Source organism: Dipodomys merriami, unplaced genomic scaffold (assembly GCF_024711535.1).
Source record: "Dipodomys merriami isolate MVZ:Mamm:240054 unplaced genomic scaffold, mDipMer1.0.p SCAF_60, whole genome shotgun sequence".
NCBI classification, from domain to species: domain Eukaryota; kingdom Metazoa; phylum Chordata; class Mammalia; order Rodentia; family Heteromyidae; genus Dipodomys; species Dipodomys merriami.
In genome coordinates this window covers 2,462,187-2,477,250 of record NW_027206180.1, presented here as the reverse complement: position 1 = coordinate 2,477,250, position 15,064 = coordinate 2,462,187, and the positions used below count along the sequence as shown (strand labels likewise).

At 46.8% G+C, this 15,064-nt stretch overlaps 1 protein-coding gene across 5 annotated transcripts in view; it reads right to left on the bottom strand.

Moving 5' to 3' along the window:
* Positions 1 to 15,064, bottom strand: part of Cpped1 (calcineurin like phosphoesterase domain containing 1) — a 63,426-nt gene that overhangs the window by 34,402 nt on the left and 13,960 nt on the right. For 4 of the 5 annotated variants that reach the window (XM_070003456.1, XM_070003457.1, XM_070003458.1 and 1 more), the window contains one exon: positions 11,262 to 11,480. The exons of the other annotated variant lie outside the window; for it this stretch is intronic. In XM_070003456.1, coding sequence (XP_069859557.1) covers positions 11,262 to 11,480 — 219 coding nt within the window. The remainder of the gene's footprint in view (positions 1 to 11,261; positions 11,481 to 15,064) is intronic. 5 annotated transcript variants of the gene reach the window in all.

Sequence of the window (15,064 nt, the reverse complement as noted above, 5' to 3'; positions counted from 1 at the left end):
AGGCTTCCAGGAAGCCTTCTTTAGCTCCCGGACTGGAGCAGGGCTTCACACAGCTCCAACCACCAGTGGTCTCCACTGAGGACTGCCATTTTGTTTGACCTGTCTTTTCTGCCTGTCCCTGACTAGCCTGGAAGTTTCCTGAGGTCAGAACTCTTGCTTCTTTCGAACGTACTTGGCCTAAGTAGAACCTCAATACACATTTGCTGTTATTAACAAGACAAACAAATAGGTAAATGAATACAGGGTCTCTGGCTTGACTTCAGCCCCCAGCAGCCGAGGGCTGGCAGTGAGTTGACAGGAGGAAGAGAGGGTGTCTTGCAAAAATAAAAAATAAAAATCTGAGGCCTGTCACATGATCTACATCCTCACTAGAACTGGAATGTGGATGGACAAGCTGCCCATAAGGAGAACTTGAGAAAATGATTTATTCCTTTGATTAGGCACGTTTGCTTTCACCAAGTCCTAGAGAATTTACGGTCATAATCCTCCTCATCTCTATTGCTTTCATTATCTTTCTCTAATTAATTGAGGTACGTAAATGCATTGATCTAAAACTGTGCAGGCATAAACATCACTCACGCAGCGACCCAGGGCCACGTTGTGAACAGATCGAGCTTAATTGGGTTCTACCAGTTTTTAAATTATATACATTATTAGGCAAGATTCATTTAATTTCGCATCTAAAAACTACAATTATACTTACTGCTTCTAGATATTCATAGCAATTCATGATGTAATCTGTACTGCTAGCCAAAGTAGAGTACAATTAATAAGGAGAATTTAACTATCAGATACCATGAGGGGCTACAATATGTTTATTTATATTTTAGTGTGCTTGATGTACTTTTGGGAAGACAAAGGAAAGTAGGAAGAAGGTAAATGATACCCAGTGTGATTTGTTCATGCTTTACCTTCAGATCAATACGAAACTTCTGTATAAATATATTTATGGAATACAATGGCAGCATTTCACGCCAATAAAACATAAACCAAGGAAGGAAACGTAATTTTTTTATACAAGCCAAATATACATACTGACCAGAACCTACAATGGTTTCCCAATAAGCTATTTAGGCATCGGGGAAAACGAGACAGGATTTGAAATGTGTGTATAGAGTGTCTAAAGCCGGAGGAGGGAGGGAGGGAGGCATTGTGTAAAACCCACATCTTTTCAGCAGCTTTGGCCTTCCTGTGTTCTAGCCCCCAGCCCCTCGTCACCTTAGCCCCCACCATTCCAATCACTTGAACCCCTCTCAGGTCACGTCCCTTCTTAGTAACCTCATTTAGTTGCAGAAAATAAACCTATGGAGGAGGTGAAATATTCTACTGTTGGGAAATACGCGCTCAGAGCAGAAACAATAGAAGACATGATGTTCTTGGGTCTGCTGAACCAAAGCTGCAATGCCCTGGCCGGCCACGCCACGTGGGTGTGCCGGGCCTCCGCGAGCTTTGGGGGCATCCACTCACCAGCTCCTGGGTGGTGAGGAGAGGGCCCCGTGGCTCTGTGCAGCCCACCACCAGGCCCCCACAGGCAGGGCTACTGCAAGCCAACCCACGCTCAGGGCGGCCAGGCACAGGGCAGCTGCCAGACACAGAGGAGGAAGAGGAGGAGGTTACTGTGGGAGGTGGCTCTCACCATCCTTAGAGGCAGAGGAGGCAACTCGCCCTCCCTCCACCTTTCCTTCAGGCCCAGGTGGGACTGGATATGCCACCCACGACCAGGGGAGGGGAGGGGGTCTTTGCTCACTCAACTGCTGTACACGCTAACTGCTTCCAGAAACCCTCATGGACACCCAGCTACCTGGCACCCCTTGACCTTGTGAAGTCTTCCGACCACTTTCCCAGGACATCTTCAGAATACCTGGGAATCCTGCCCAGCTTCTCGGTGTTTCCTGGCTGGACAAAGCCTGTTTGTGAACACCTCGTTCAGGCTAAAAGAACTGATCCTAGAAATTGCCCTTTCTGGACAACATATTACTTGATGCTCCAGGAGAAAACCTTCACCATGTTTTCCTCTTAAATGTAACAAGACTTCTGGGAACAGCTCTGTCTCTCTCAGATGTAAGTGTGATGTTGTTTATCACTGGCTGAACTTCTCAATCTGTCTTTCTGCCTCTAGTCTTGACTTGTACATGAACTTGTATATTCCTGTGGTCCTGACTTACATTTATTTTTAATCTTTCTAATTTTATGTCTGTCATCCTTTTAAGCCTTCTTGAGTGCTTCAAGGAGCGAGCAAGGAAGTAAGGTGAAGCTCTCTCAGTTACCATTTTCAATCCAAATGCTGGAACCCAGAGAGGGAGAATGTGGACGTTCTTTCATCCTTAATCAAAAGGCAACTGTGGGCTGGCATGGGGTGGCTCATGCTTGTAATCCTAGCTACTTAGGAGACTGAGATCTGAGGATCATGATTTGAAGCCAGTGGAGAGAAGCAAAGTCTGAGACTCTCATCTCCAATTAACCACCAGAAAATTTGGAACTGGAGCTGTTGCTCAAGTGGTAGAGCACTATCCTTGAGCTCTTAGCTCTGCTGTTAAGACTGTCTTATAAACAGATCAACAAAGAAGCACGCACATTAACCAACAAATAATTTTAAAAATACGTTTGCTAACTCTATTTCAATATGGTTGGTTTTCTTGGAAATCCTACATGTTTTATTTTCCTATTTAGGAGGCTGAGATCCAGAGGATCATGGTTCAAAACTAACCTGGGTAGAAAAGTTTGAGATACTCCATCTCCAAAGTAACCAGCAAAAACCTGGGCTGGAAGAATGATTCAAAAGGTAGAGCACCAGCTAAGCAAGTAAGCTGAGAAGGCAAGAGGCTCTGAGTTCAATCCCCCAGTACTTCCAACAAACAAGAAATCACTCTATGATGTGGTCCAGGGTTTTAAGCTGACAAAGGGGTCCTGGGCACAGGGCATGTGAAGACAACCCTGCCTCAGAACTGTTTCCATGTCACCACCACAAGGCAGATGCTGGCAGGGTGGATGATGACACACCTAATCAGAAGCGACTTCCCAAGTAACGCTGCAAGCTGCCTAATTAGTAATATTAGGCAAATTGGCTGAAACCACTTCTAATCAGCCTCGGTGGAGGGGAGGTGTTGTGGCTGATTGCCTGGCTGTTCTGGCGCTGGTTAACACGTGAAGGAGCAGGAGCCTCGTGAGGGGTTCGGCTGATTGCTCTGGGGGGGCACAGTGCAGCTTTGGCCCCACACAGCCTGTTGGAAGAGCTGAGGGGGACAGACAGCCCCGCCGACCATGGAGCTTAGCCATACGTGGACATGGCCTCCCATTCTTACACACTCACCCCTGCCCCGTGTCTGTGTGTAGAACTGCATGACAAATGTCTTTAAATCTTGGTGTTTCTTGGAGCCTGGAGAAGGCACTTGAAAATAGAATCTTGTAATTGCCAGCTGAGGAAATGAGTGTAAATTATCTGAACTTAGAAACAAACAGCAAAGTCCCATTTCCATATGGATAGGAGGGCTTTGGTGTAACAGGAGCTTTCTGCATGGAGTAGGTAGCATAGGAACTAGGTTCACATGACAGGGACTGGGAATGTTGGTTGCACAGAAAAGTTCATGTAGACCAGGCATGGTGGCTCATATCTGTAACCCTAGCTTCTCAGGAGGCTGAGATCTAAGGATCACAGTTCAAAGCCAGCCTGGCAGTAATGACCAGGAGACCCTTATTTCCAATTAACCAACAAAAAGCTGAAGTGGAGCTGTGGCTCATATAGTAGAGCAGTCTTGAGTGAAAGACTTAAAGGACAGAGCCCAGGTACTAAGTTCAAGTTCCAGTACTGGCACACACATTACAAATAAGAGAGACATAGATAGATAGACAGACAGAGAGACAGACAAAAGAGACAGAGAAAGAGAGAGAGAGAGAGAGAAAGAGAGAGAGAGAGAGAGAGATCCTGTAGAAGTCAAGTGCTGTCCCTGAGGCAGGTCCTCTAGGGACTCACAGCACAAAAGGGCCAGGGCTCACTCAGTGCCAATCACAGGGAGAGCAGACCCCCAATATAGCCCATCAACTTTGACTGCAGACCTCAGGGAGCGCACATGGTTAGCCACACAGCAGCTGTTTAGATCAGCTCCAAACAGGATCATGGCTAGTTAAGGCGGGGAGGGAGGGCTAAGCCACTAGGAAGCATCTATGAGTGCAAGGCAGTCCACAGCTGTGGAGAGCCTGTTGTAAACCCATTTGTACCACTATAAAACAGCTGTCCAGAAAGAGAAAAAAAGTTAGTCACAAACCACATGGATTAACATTCAGAAAAGGTGGTTTAGCTGCTTGGATTTGTTGAACCACTGTGACCCTGGAATCTGGGAAGAACGCGCCTGGTTTATTCTAAATATCTACAGAAGAAATCGATCCCCGTGTTCCTCATATAATTTAGAGATCTAGTAAGATCATCATGGAAAAGATCCATCTCCACCCTAGTCTGAATCCCACAAGAGATTAGGATAGCGTGCCCTGCTTCTGTCTCTAGTCTTCAGTTTCAGGGGAAGCACGGGTCATGGCTGTGTCAGTTCACTGATGGGGAGCAAGCGGCTACAACAGCACCTGGTCCAAAGCAGGCACTGCACACAAACTTATTAAATAATCAAGTTGATTACTGATTCACCTCTTCTGGACTTTTTTTTTTGGTGGGGGGAAGGGGGAAAGGGGAGGGGTGTTAGTACTGGTTGAATTCAGGGCTTGTACTTGGCTAGGCAGGTGCCCTACCACTTGAACCATGCCCCCAGCCCTTGTTTGCTTTAGCCACTTTTCAGGCAGTGTGTCTTGAGTTTTTGTCTGGGACTGGCCTCAGACAATGAACATCCTATCCCTGCCTCCGGCACAGCTGCAAGTACAGGATGTGCCACCACATCTGGCTTGCTTGTGGAAATTGGGTCTAATTTTTGCCCAGGCTGATCTTGAACTGTGATCCTCCCATCTCCACCTCCCCATACAGCTGCGATTACAGGCACATACCACCATGCCTGAAATTAGTGCATGATGCCTGCCATATGCTGTGTAGTCACTCACTGAAGATCCCAAGAAATCTACTTCACAACCAGTCTCTCTGTCTCCTACACTCACTCTCCCCACCCCCCACCCACATCCTTTAGGAATGCAAAACTAAGCTTGAAGGAAGGTGAACTCCAAGAGTTGGTAGAGTAAGGTAAGACCTTTCCCAGACCAGAGCCTTAATCTTGGTTTTTCAAAACTATGCCTCAGAGGCTTTGCTTATCTAATGCTGTCATGTACCAGCATCATGTTCATGTGTCTGGGTCTTTGCCAACTCCCCCCAACCCTCCCTGCCCCCAACACACACACACAAGGAATACCAGCTTCCTTAGACCCACAGCCCAAAGCCCAGTGCACAACTCTATTTCCTACTTCTGCATCTTCAGACTTAGCTCTCTGGGTAGAGAAGGGGTCTTGAGGGTCTAAGGCCATGGAGACTTTTATCTACACTTTAGTCCAGGTTTGCCCTAACTTAGGTCAAAGTGACCACACCAGATGAACTAGCATCCAAGTCTCATGAGGTCTTTCTCCCAAGAGCAAAGCACAGCTCATTTCTCAGCCCTGCGTTCCCAGGTACCTCTGGCTCCCACCACCACACTGCTGATTGGCTTCACCTCCTCTCTGGGGTCTCGCTGCCCTATCTGCAAAGCCCAGCCGTTCTCTACCTTGAAGTTCAGACTTTTCTGCTTAAGTAGATTATTCTGCCCGTACTGGTAGCAAGCATTACCTTGATGCATGTATCCTCTCTTCCAATTTGTTGGAATCAGTTCTGGATTCAATCCATTTTCACACAGAGTACCTTTGGTCCCAACAGAATTGATCCCCAAACTTCAACCCTAAGACATCTGAGCCCATTTTAACTCTAAAACTACAATGTGATTACAGCAGAACAATGTTTGCAAGTATCCAAAGGCGGGAAAGGCTCTGCGGAAAGTGATGGACATTTCTTCATCTACAAACCCCAAAAGACAACTGCAGATCTCGTACCCCAAATCTTTGGGCCCAGATCACATTTGAAACGGAAGATTTTCAAATGTTAGGATGGCAATATGGGGGCAGAGAGGAGATATTAAATAAGCAGGAGCTTGGGTAGCAACCTGTAATAGAACCCAGAAACATTCTGCAAGAAAACATATGAATATTCTCACTATTAGATAAGTAAGAGCCATCAACAGCTTCACATCACTCAGAGCAGTTTTGCTGCCAATGTAGGCAGTTTTAATTTAAGGGGGAAAAATCAAATTTTCAAACCTTTTGGAATTTTGGAATGGTAGATAAGGGATGACCCAAATCAAAAACCCAGTTTGGCTGCCCTGAGCATCCTGTAGGCCAAGCCTTTAACTCTGCACTCTGTGTGCGTCGCGCTGTCTGGGGCGGGCGTATTCTACAGGGGGCATTCTGCTTTACTCACAAACTGTTTAGGAAGCAAAACAAAAACCCACAGACTCATAAGTGTGTCCTTTGAACACTGAGCATAAACATAAAAGGTATGATGGTTCTCTTGCTAACTGCTATTCTCATTCATATTTAAGGTGGATTTTGGCATACACATAGAAATTAATAAGTACACTGAAAAGCAGAAAATAGAGTACTGTCAATTTAGTCTGTTATAGGCTTTTTAAAAATTTTGTGTCAGCACTGGGGCTTGAACTCAGGGCCTGGGTGCTATCCTTTAGCTTTTTTACTCAAGGGTGGCTCTCTACAACTTGAGTCATAGCCCCACTTCTGGTTTTTTGGTAGTTAAATGGACATTAAGAGTCTCACAGACATTTCTGCTCAGGCTGGCTTTGAACCATGGTCCTCAAATCTCAGCTTCCTGAGTAGCTAGGATTTCAGATGTACACCACAGTGTTTAGCATGGCTAAAGGCTTCTTAAAGCTTAAGTGTTCATCAAGTCACCCGAGGGTTCTAAAAAGATGCTCCCTCTGTCCTGCTAGTTTGGAAGTTTGAGATTCAGTGATCCTGAGGAGCTCTGGCTACTGATTTGGAGTCACTGTTAGAACAGCGAGACTGCAGTGGGGAGTGGATGATGATCTTTACTCTACCACGTATGGTTGTGTACGTTGGGAAAGGTACTTCTCTTCCCCATCCGTTAAAATGAAATGTCAATAGCATCTTTCCAAAGATGTCCTGAGTAGATCAGTAACCAGCACAGACCCTGCCAAGTAACAGACCCTCAGTTCCATCCATCTCTGACCACCTGTGCTGGGCAGAAGAGCGACCCCTCCAGGATGCCCACACCGAGATCCCCAGAAACTGCGACTGTGCTGTGTTACAGTGGGATGGGGACACTGAGAGGAGAGGGCCTCCCAGGTTACTGGGTGGACCAAGTGCTGTCACAAGGGGACGTACAAGAGGGCAAAGTGGGGCAGAGAGGAGAGAAGACACGAAGCTGCTGGCTTGGAGATGGAGGTCCAGGAGCCAAGGAGCACAGGTGTCCCTCTGGTGCCAGAGCCTGGAGAAGGAACACAGCCCTGCAGATTCAGGACTGCCAGGGAATGGGGGTGAGGCTTTGAGCCACCCCAGCAGCTACAGCAAAGGAATGTACATCTGCTGGAATGATAGACGCGAGGGCAGGCTTGCCTTCTTAGCGCAGAGCAGGGGAGTTCCTGAGGTAAGTCCTGCCGGATGCCGATACAGACAGTGCCCAGCAGCTACCTGAGGACCCTTCCCAACGAGGCACTGAGCCACTGGTGACACTGCTTGGTTTGGTTATGGCACTTTTTCGTAGACTGGCATGGACACATATGTTTGGCCCACAGAAATCCTTTGTCCTCTAATCAGACCAGCACCAGTCAATTTGTCAGCTGCACAAGCAATTGCCAGAGTCTAACAAGGCTCCTGGGGCCACTCTTGGGGGGTCGATGGCTCAGTATCAGCAGGGCTGATTTTTGAAAGGAAGCCTGGACTCAGAGGTGAAGGATTGAACATCAATGGATGTACAAATCTTCATTTGGTACTTTGAATATGGCGCACCTCATAGAGAAAGCTTTGTATAGGAAGAGAAAGACCTAGAAAACCACAGGGATGTCTACAGAATGATAATGTGTTTCAGTACAAAATAAGCTTTGTCCAAAATAAAGACAAAGCAGACAGCATTGAGGCTTGGACCCTCCCCTCCATGTTTGGACTTGGGCACCAGGACCTGCCCCCTCCTTCCCACAGACATCACCAAGGCATCCAGCACCGTAACTGGTACTTACCGAGCACTCAACGAATACTACGCATGAACGGGTACTATGATGGGTGTTTATAATGGAAAAGCATGATGTGATTGCTTTCACTTTAAAAAAAACCCCACACTACTCCGAAAGCTCTTTTGCTTCATTTTGAACCAATATCTACTTGGCCCCAGATATTATTTATGGTGGAATTAGAAGTATGCTTTCTGATTTTATTTGCCTATTAATATGTGCACTGGTTAATTAACAATGTGCTAAAACAGTCAAAGCAAATAATTACTTTTCTACTGTCTGTCCTGCAAATGAGCTAAGTGGGAGGGAGGCCACTTATTGAATATTAAAAAAATGGTAACTAGATTTAAAATGCTCTGCTTAATATCAGACCACAATATTCAAAGCGTTCTCAAGGCTCTGTTAAACCCCTACAAAACAGGCTGAATCTTGAGAGGTGACTGTGGATTCCACTCCTGTTACCCTGAACACGGCCATGCGGGGAGCCTGCCAGCTCCCACTCAGGAGGTCCTGGGACTCTCTGGTGGCACTGGTCACAAAACCTGTACCTTTTCATTTCCTTGTGCTCAGTCTGGTTGACTTAGGAAGCAGCATAACTGTGCGGAAGGCTTTTATTCTAAATATGATTTTGAAATATAACTGAATACATTACCATAATTCAGAACAAGTTGGTAAACATCTACAAGAACATGTTACATAATTCCAGTGGGCCTCGGAGTACTCCACTTTGAAAGAAAAGAATTCACTGGAAAGAAAAATGCTAACATTTGTCAGCTTAGGTTCAAGGGTGCCAACGGCAGCGGAAGTTGGGTCACTGTGGTCCTGTGTGACGTCACATGCTATGCACACAGTACACAGGGCCCTACCATCCCAGAGACAGCCCCAGCTGCAAACCAGGTGTTCAGTCAACTAACACATCACTTTGGCTGGTGACTGAAAACTCAATCCTTCAATATCAACCCAGGTGGAAGCCCAGGCTCCACGGTCACCTCCACATGGCACACTTGGTACCCTGTACCCTTGGCCACCAAGTTCACCAGCAGCTATTATTTTACTTCTCTACAGAACAAACCAAGGGGCAAGACAAGGTGATGCCTACCAGTCATCCCAGCAAAAGCCAGCCTGGGATCCTATCTGAAAAGCAAACTACACACATAAAGCCTGGAGGTTTGGCATAGCCCAGACATTACGATGCTCACCTAGCATGCGTGAGGCCCCACAACCAGAGAAACAAACAAAATACCCAGGAGCATCCTGACACACGTGCCCTGCTGCTGCACAGAGCTTCCAGGACACCATCTCCCTGCAGAGGTTAGAGTCATGCTCTACCTCGCTGCCCCAGGTGACCGAGGTCTTAGAGCCTGCTGCTTCCATGGGTTCTAGGCTCACACAGGAACCTTGAGATCAGGGTTGCTCACATTCCCCTGGTCCACCAGTGCAGAGTACGCTGAAAGCCCAGTCTGCTGGGTCCAAGCAGCCCAACACCAGGTCAGGGCTCCCGCAGGGTGGTGCCACTGACTTCCACTGCGGGGGGGATGTCTCTGTGCATGACTTACTGTAGGCAGAGGCACACAGAAAATGAGGGGGACCTGGGGGGTCCTTCCAACTTCAGAGCATGCACAAATGCTCCTTTCCCAGCCTCCAGATTTCTCACTGGGCTTTGCTCTGGATGCATGGGCTGCAGCACCCCAGCTTCCTGCAAACTACCTCAACTTCTAGAAGAGCTGAAAAAGTCAGTCGAAACAAATGTGTCAGAGTGTGGTGGCTCATCCTATAGTCTCAGCTACTTGAGAGGCAGAGATCAGGAGGATCCCAGTCTGAGCCCAGCCAAGGCAAAAAAGCTATGAGTCCCTGTCTCAACAAATAAGCCAAGCACGGTGGTTCATGTCAGTAAATAACTAAGGCAATAAGGGCTTAGGGCAATGGCTCAAGCAGCAGAACAGGCCCTTAGCAAGTAGGAGACCCTGAGTTCAAAGCCCAGTACCACCAGAAGAACAATCCACAGCCAGAGCTGTATTGTCCACCATGGTTTCCAGGTCATGTCTGTTCCCCTGAGCAGAGACCAGCAGACAGGTGAGAGGCGGAGGCTGTGGGTGCCAGCTGTACCTCCTGCTGGGCAGGAATCCCTGCTCACTGGGCTCAGCCCTGCCTGGGGGAGAAGGAAGGGTGTCAGTTGGGGAGGAAGGAAGATTGTTCTAGAAGGCCTTATTTTTTTGTATATTGCCAGCATCTGACTTTTCCTTAGGGAAACCACCCATTCTTCAGACCACACATTTGAACTAGAGCTGAACCTCACACTCAGAGCCAGATGAGTATAGTCTAGGACTCTGACTGGACTGCCCCAAACTGAGCACTTTGTCTCTACTGGGATTTATGTATAAAGGACCTAAGCTGAGAGCTCCAAAGAGCCACCACTACAAAGCCTGGGCACAAAGGAAGTCCACCCAGATGGGAGCAGAGCTGAGGGAGGGAAAGAACAAGTTAACAGACTAAGACACCCTGGATCAAGCTTACCTGAAACCCAGGACTTCTGCCCATGAACTTTATAGTCCCATGAGACAGTATGTGAGGGAGAGAGGGAGGGAGGGAGGGAGGGAGAGAGGGAGAGAGGGAGGGAGGCAAGCTTCAGTTGGATTTTTCTATCTTGCAAGTAAAAAACTAAAAAAGCACCAATACAGGGAAAAATAAAATCATTAGGAAAGATGAGAGAAGGAAGACAGTTCTACTTCTGGATCCGGTGTCTGGAAGCAGTCCCCACTGGTCCCTAGATAGGCAGGAAGGTGACACAAGGGGATCTGTTTCATTCTTCATATGAAGCTTGCATCATCAGAAGTGCTGATCCTCTACTTGCTGTAATTAATCTTACCTGATTCCAAATATAAAACGAGTGTGCAACTGGTGTTTAACGACACTGCAGCGGCGTGGAGGAGGAGGAGGAATAGGCCACCACCGCACAGAGACATCTCTGGAGAGAAATCTGTGTTTTCCGGCCATGCAGTCAGGACTGGCTGAAGGAGAAAAGGCCCCGGCCGGCCTGGACAGGCTTACCTGGCATAGCATGGATGAGGTCGCCACACAGAACAAAGAACTTGGGCTTGGGGTTGAGCTTGTTGATGGCCTGCACGGCCTGCTGGGTGAGCCGGATCTCCTGTCCCCACTCGTCACCGCCACTGTCACAGTCTCCGGTGGCCCAGGCCTTCATCAGCCCAAACTGAGGGTCAGCACCTTGGATGAAGTAGAATGGGCCCTTCCATTCCTTTTCCTTTTCTTTAAAGAGAGAGGGAGACAGAAAGAGAGAGAGAGAATGGATATAAAATCCAACAGGGACAACATCCAGGTTATAATGGGCGTGGATGTCATCATTTTCTTAAATTAAGTAGGCCATTTTAATAAGCTGCTGCTCAAACACACCATTTTCCCGTCATTGCCTAAAGGATTTAGATATATTAATTATGCCGAGGGCCTGGTGGTTCCCAAAGGCCATGAAAGCCCACATGGCTGCTACAGCCACACACCATGCTGTTTAAAAGCTAAGCGGCCAAAATGAGCCATGGAACCATAACACAGCATCATACAGAAGATCTTAATTAGCAGTAACAGTGTTCTAACTGGACTTAAAAATGGTACAGAGCCATGCTGCTTCATGTATTACACAAAAGTCACTAGGCGATATACGTATGGATCTTTTCTGCCAGGCCTTGCAGTGCTGTTGGTACTGTTTGGGGCAGAGGGACACGGCAGAACTTTAATTATAAAACTTAAAGCTATGAACTCTGGCTATCTAGCTGTAGGAGATGGGAGTGCCAGAAGTGAAATCTGGGTAAAGAATGGATGCTATGGATGGAAGAAAGGAAGAAGGAAGGAAAAGAGAAAGGAAGGGAGGGAAAGAAGGAAGGAGGGAGGGAAAGCAAGTGATCCCTCAATGATTTTGTGAGTGAATCTGAAAGAGGATCCATGCTACTTCTTCAAGCTTCCAGAGGAGAACAGAGTCCCATGTGATTCCTTCACTGGAGCCTTCAGACCCTGAAGCCGAACTCAGAGAACCTGTCTGTGCCCAGAGACCTGTCTGTGCCTAGAGACTGTGAGATGAGACAGAACCACTAGGTAATTTCTTACACTTACACACACACACACACACACACACACACACACACACACACACACACACACACACACACACACACACACACACACACACACGGGAGGGTGGAAGGTGAGCAATAAGATTCTATATTTGAAAGCTCTTAGCAGTACTTGCTTACTTTATTTGAATAATAACTTCATACATAGGTGAACACTTGTAACCACATGCCTACTTCTGAAGTCCTGGGCAGGGCTGTTTACTGTCAAGAGGTGGATCTGGGAGGTGATCAGAATCCAAGGTCAAGGCATCAATCAACAACTTTTTGTTGTTGTTGGTCATGGGGCTTGAACTCTGGGCCTGGGTGCTGTCCCTCAGCTCTTCAGCTCAGGTGAGCGCTCTACCACTTGAGCCACAGTGCCACTTCTGGTTTTCTGGTGGTTAGCTGAAGATAAGAGTCTCATGGACTTTCCTGCCCAGGCTGACTTTGAACAATAATTTTCAGATCTCAGCCTCCTGAGTAGCTAGGATTACAGGCGTGAGCCACCATCGCTTAGCACATCAATCAACTTCTAACACACAGTTTGAAAATTGTTGCCTACAGCCAACATTTTAACAAGTCGTTTCCTATGACAAATAGTCACAGCCTCAGAAAGCCATAGTCCTTGGAGCTATTAAAATAAATCTCGCATTTCTTATTTACTTAGTGAAAAACCTACATAGACTGTCAGTTTTATGATGACAAAGCACAAAATAAAATAGATTTCAATCTAAAGCGAATGACAGCTGGAATATCAATATACAATCTACCTTATCTAGCTCTAGCTAATAAGGTAATCTGAGACCTTCTCAAGGGCCTCTGGGTCCTTTTAGATTCCCTGGCAAGCTGGGGGGTGTGCTGGGGGAAAGGTCTTTAGTCTCATCTCAACTTGAATCGAGGCTGGATGAACAGTATCTGGGGCTTTGTAATGCTTAGGTCTGAAAGGAGAAAAAAAATTTTTGGTGCCCTACTGAGGCTTGACCTCAGAGCCTGGGTGCTGTCCCTGGCCTTCTTCATTCAAGCCAAAGCTCCACTTCTGACCTTTTGCTGGTTAATTGGAGATAGAAGTCCCCCAGATTTGTCTGTCTGGGCTAACTGCATACCACAATCCTCAGGTCTCAGCGTCCTGAGGAGCTAGGATTACAGATGTGAGCCACTGGTACCCGGTGTGAGAAATCATCCCTCAGAAGGACAGCCTTTCACATTATGAACTTGAATTCCTAATACCTGCACTGCACTGAATTATTTCACCAAGGCCTAGACTTAGCCTCAGGGACAGGCCTAGGTATTAGCTAGCTCAAATCCATTGCCACTGTCCAGCTTCTCTTGAGACCTTCTGAAAGATCTAGTCAACAATTACAGTTGGGGATGCTTGGGGGAAAAACATTCTTCCCTAAAACAGCTGATACACAATCACAGCAAATGTCATTACTGAACACACACACACACACACACACACACACACACACACACACACACACACACACACACACACACACACACACACACACACACACACACACACACACACACACACACACACACACTGAGAAGAGCTGGCCTACAACTCACTACAGAATTCTTCTACTTGGGGGACTTGATTATGTGACATAAGAAATAGGTACACAGTGGCTTTTGTTTTCCTAAAATGAAATGTCTCACGGGGGCGGGGGGGGGGGTGTGTTTGCTATCCTTAGTGATGGCTTTGTTTTTTTTTCTGGAGTTTTGGTTTTCATTTCTATTTTTTCCTGCTTCTGTCTAGTTCAGGAATTTGGTCCTACATTCCCTCAGTATTCTGAAGGATTCTCTAGTTATCACCTTTTAAATTTCCTTTCAATGCTTGGCACCAGTGACTCACACCTGTCATCCTAGCTACACAGGAGATTGAAATCTGAGGATCATGGTTCAAAGCCAGACTCAGAAAGTTCGTGAGCTTCTGATCTCTAATTAATCATAAAAAGCCAGAAGTGATGCTATGGCTCAAGAGTACAGTGCTAATCTTGAGCACAAAGAGGCTCAGGGACAGCACGCAGGCCGAGTTCAAACCCAAAACTGACAAAAGAAAAATAAATAAATGAAGTTGGAGGTGAAAATTTAGCTTAGTAGTATAGTGCTTGCCTAGCATAAATGAAGCCCCAGCCTCAATTCCTCAGTACCACATAAACAGAAGGAAAAAAAGCCAGATATGGCACTGTGGCTCTAGCAGTAGAGTGCTAGCCTTGAGCAAAAGGAAGCTCAGGGGTACCCATGCTCTGAGTTCAAGCCCCAGGACTAGCCAAAAAAAAAAAAAACACCTCAAAGTGGAGCTGTGGCTTAAGTGGAAAAGCAGTAGCCTTGAGCACAGGGATAGCATACCCCAAGTTCAAGCCCCAGAAATGACACCAAAGAGAAAAAAATTAAAAGATTTCCTTTCAGAACCAAGCTAAGGTTCCTTAAATGGTGAGAAGTGGACAGAGTACTAACCAGTGAGTTCTGCCACTGGAGATTTTACTGATGTGGCACATCATTAGAGCACCCAAAGCAAGAATGCTGAGCGCATCACACTTAGCTTTATTCAAAAGCACAACAGCAGGGGACAGATTTTTCTTACAAAAGAACCCAGTCAGGGACCCAGCTAGAGAACCCTGATGGAACTATGGCCAGAGGGCCACAGATACACGCAGCAACATGGTAGCATGCTTGCCAGCCACACAGAAGGTCCTGGGTTCAAGCACTAGAACCAAAAGAATG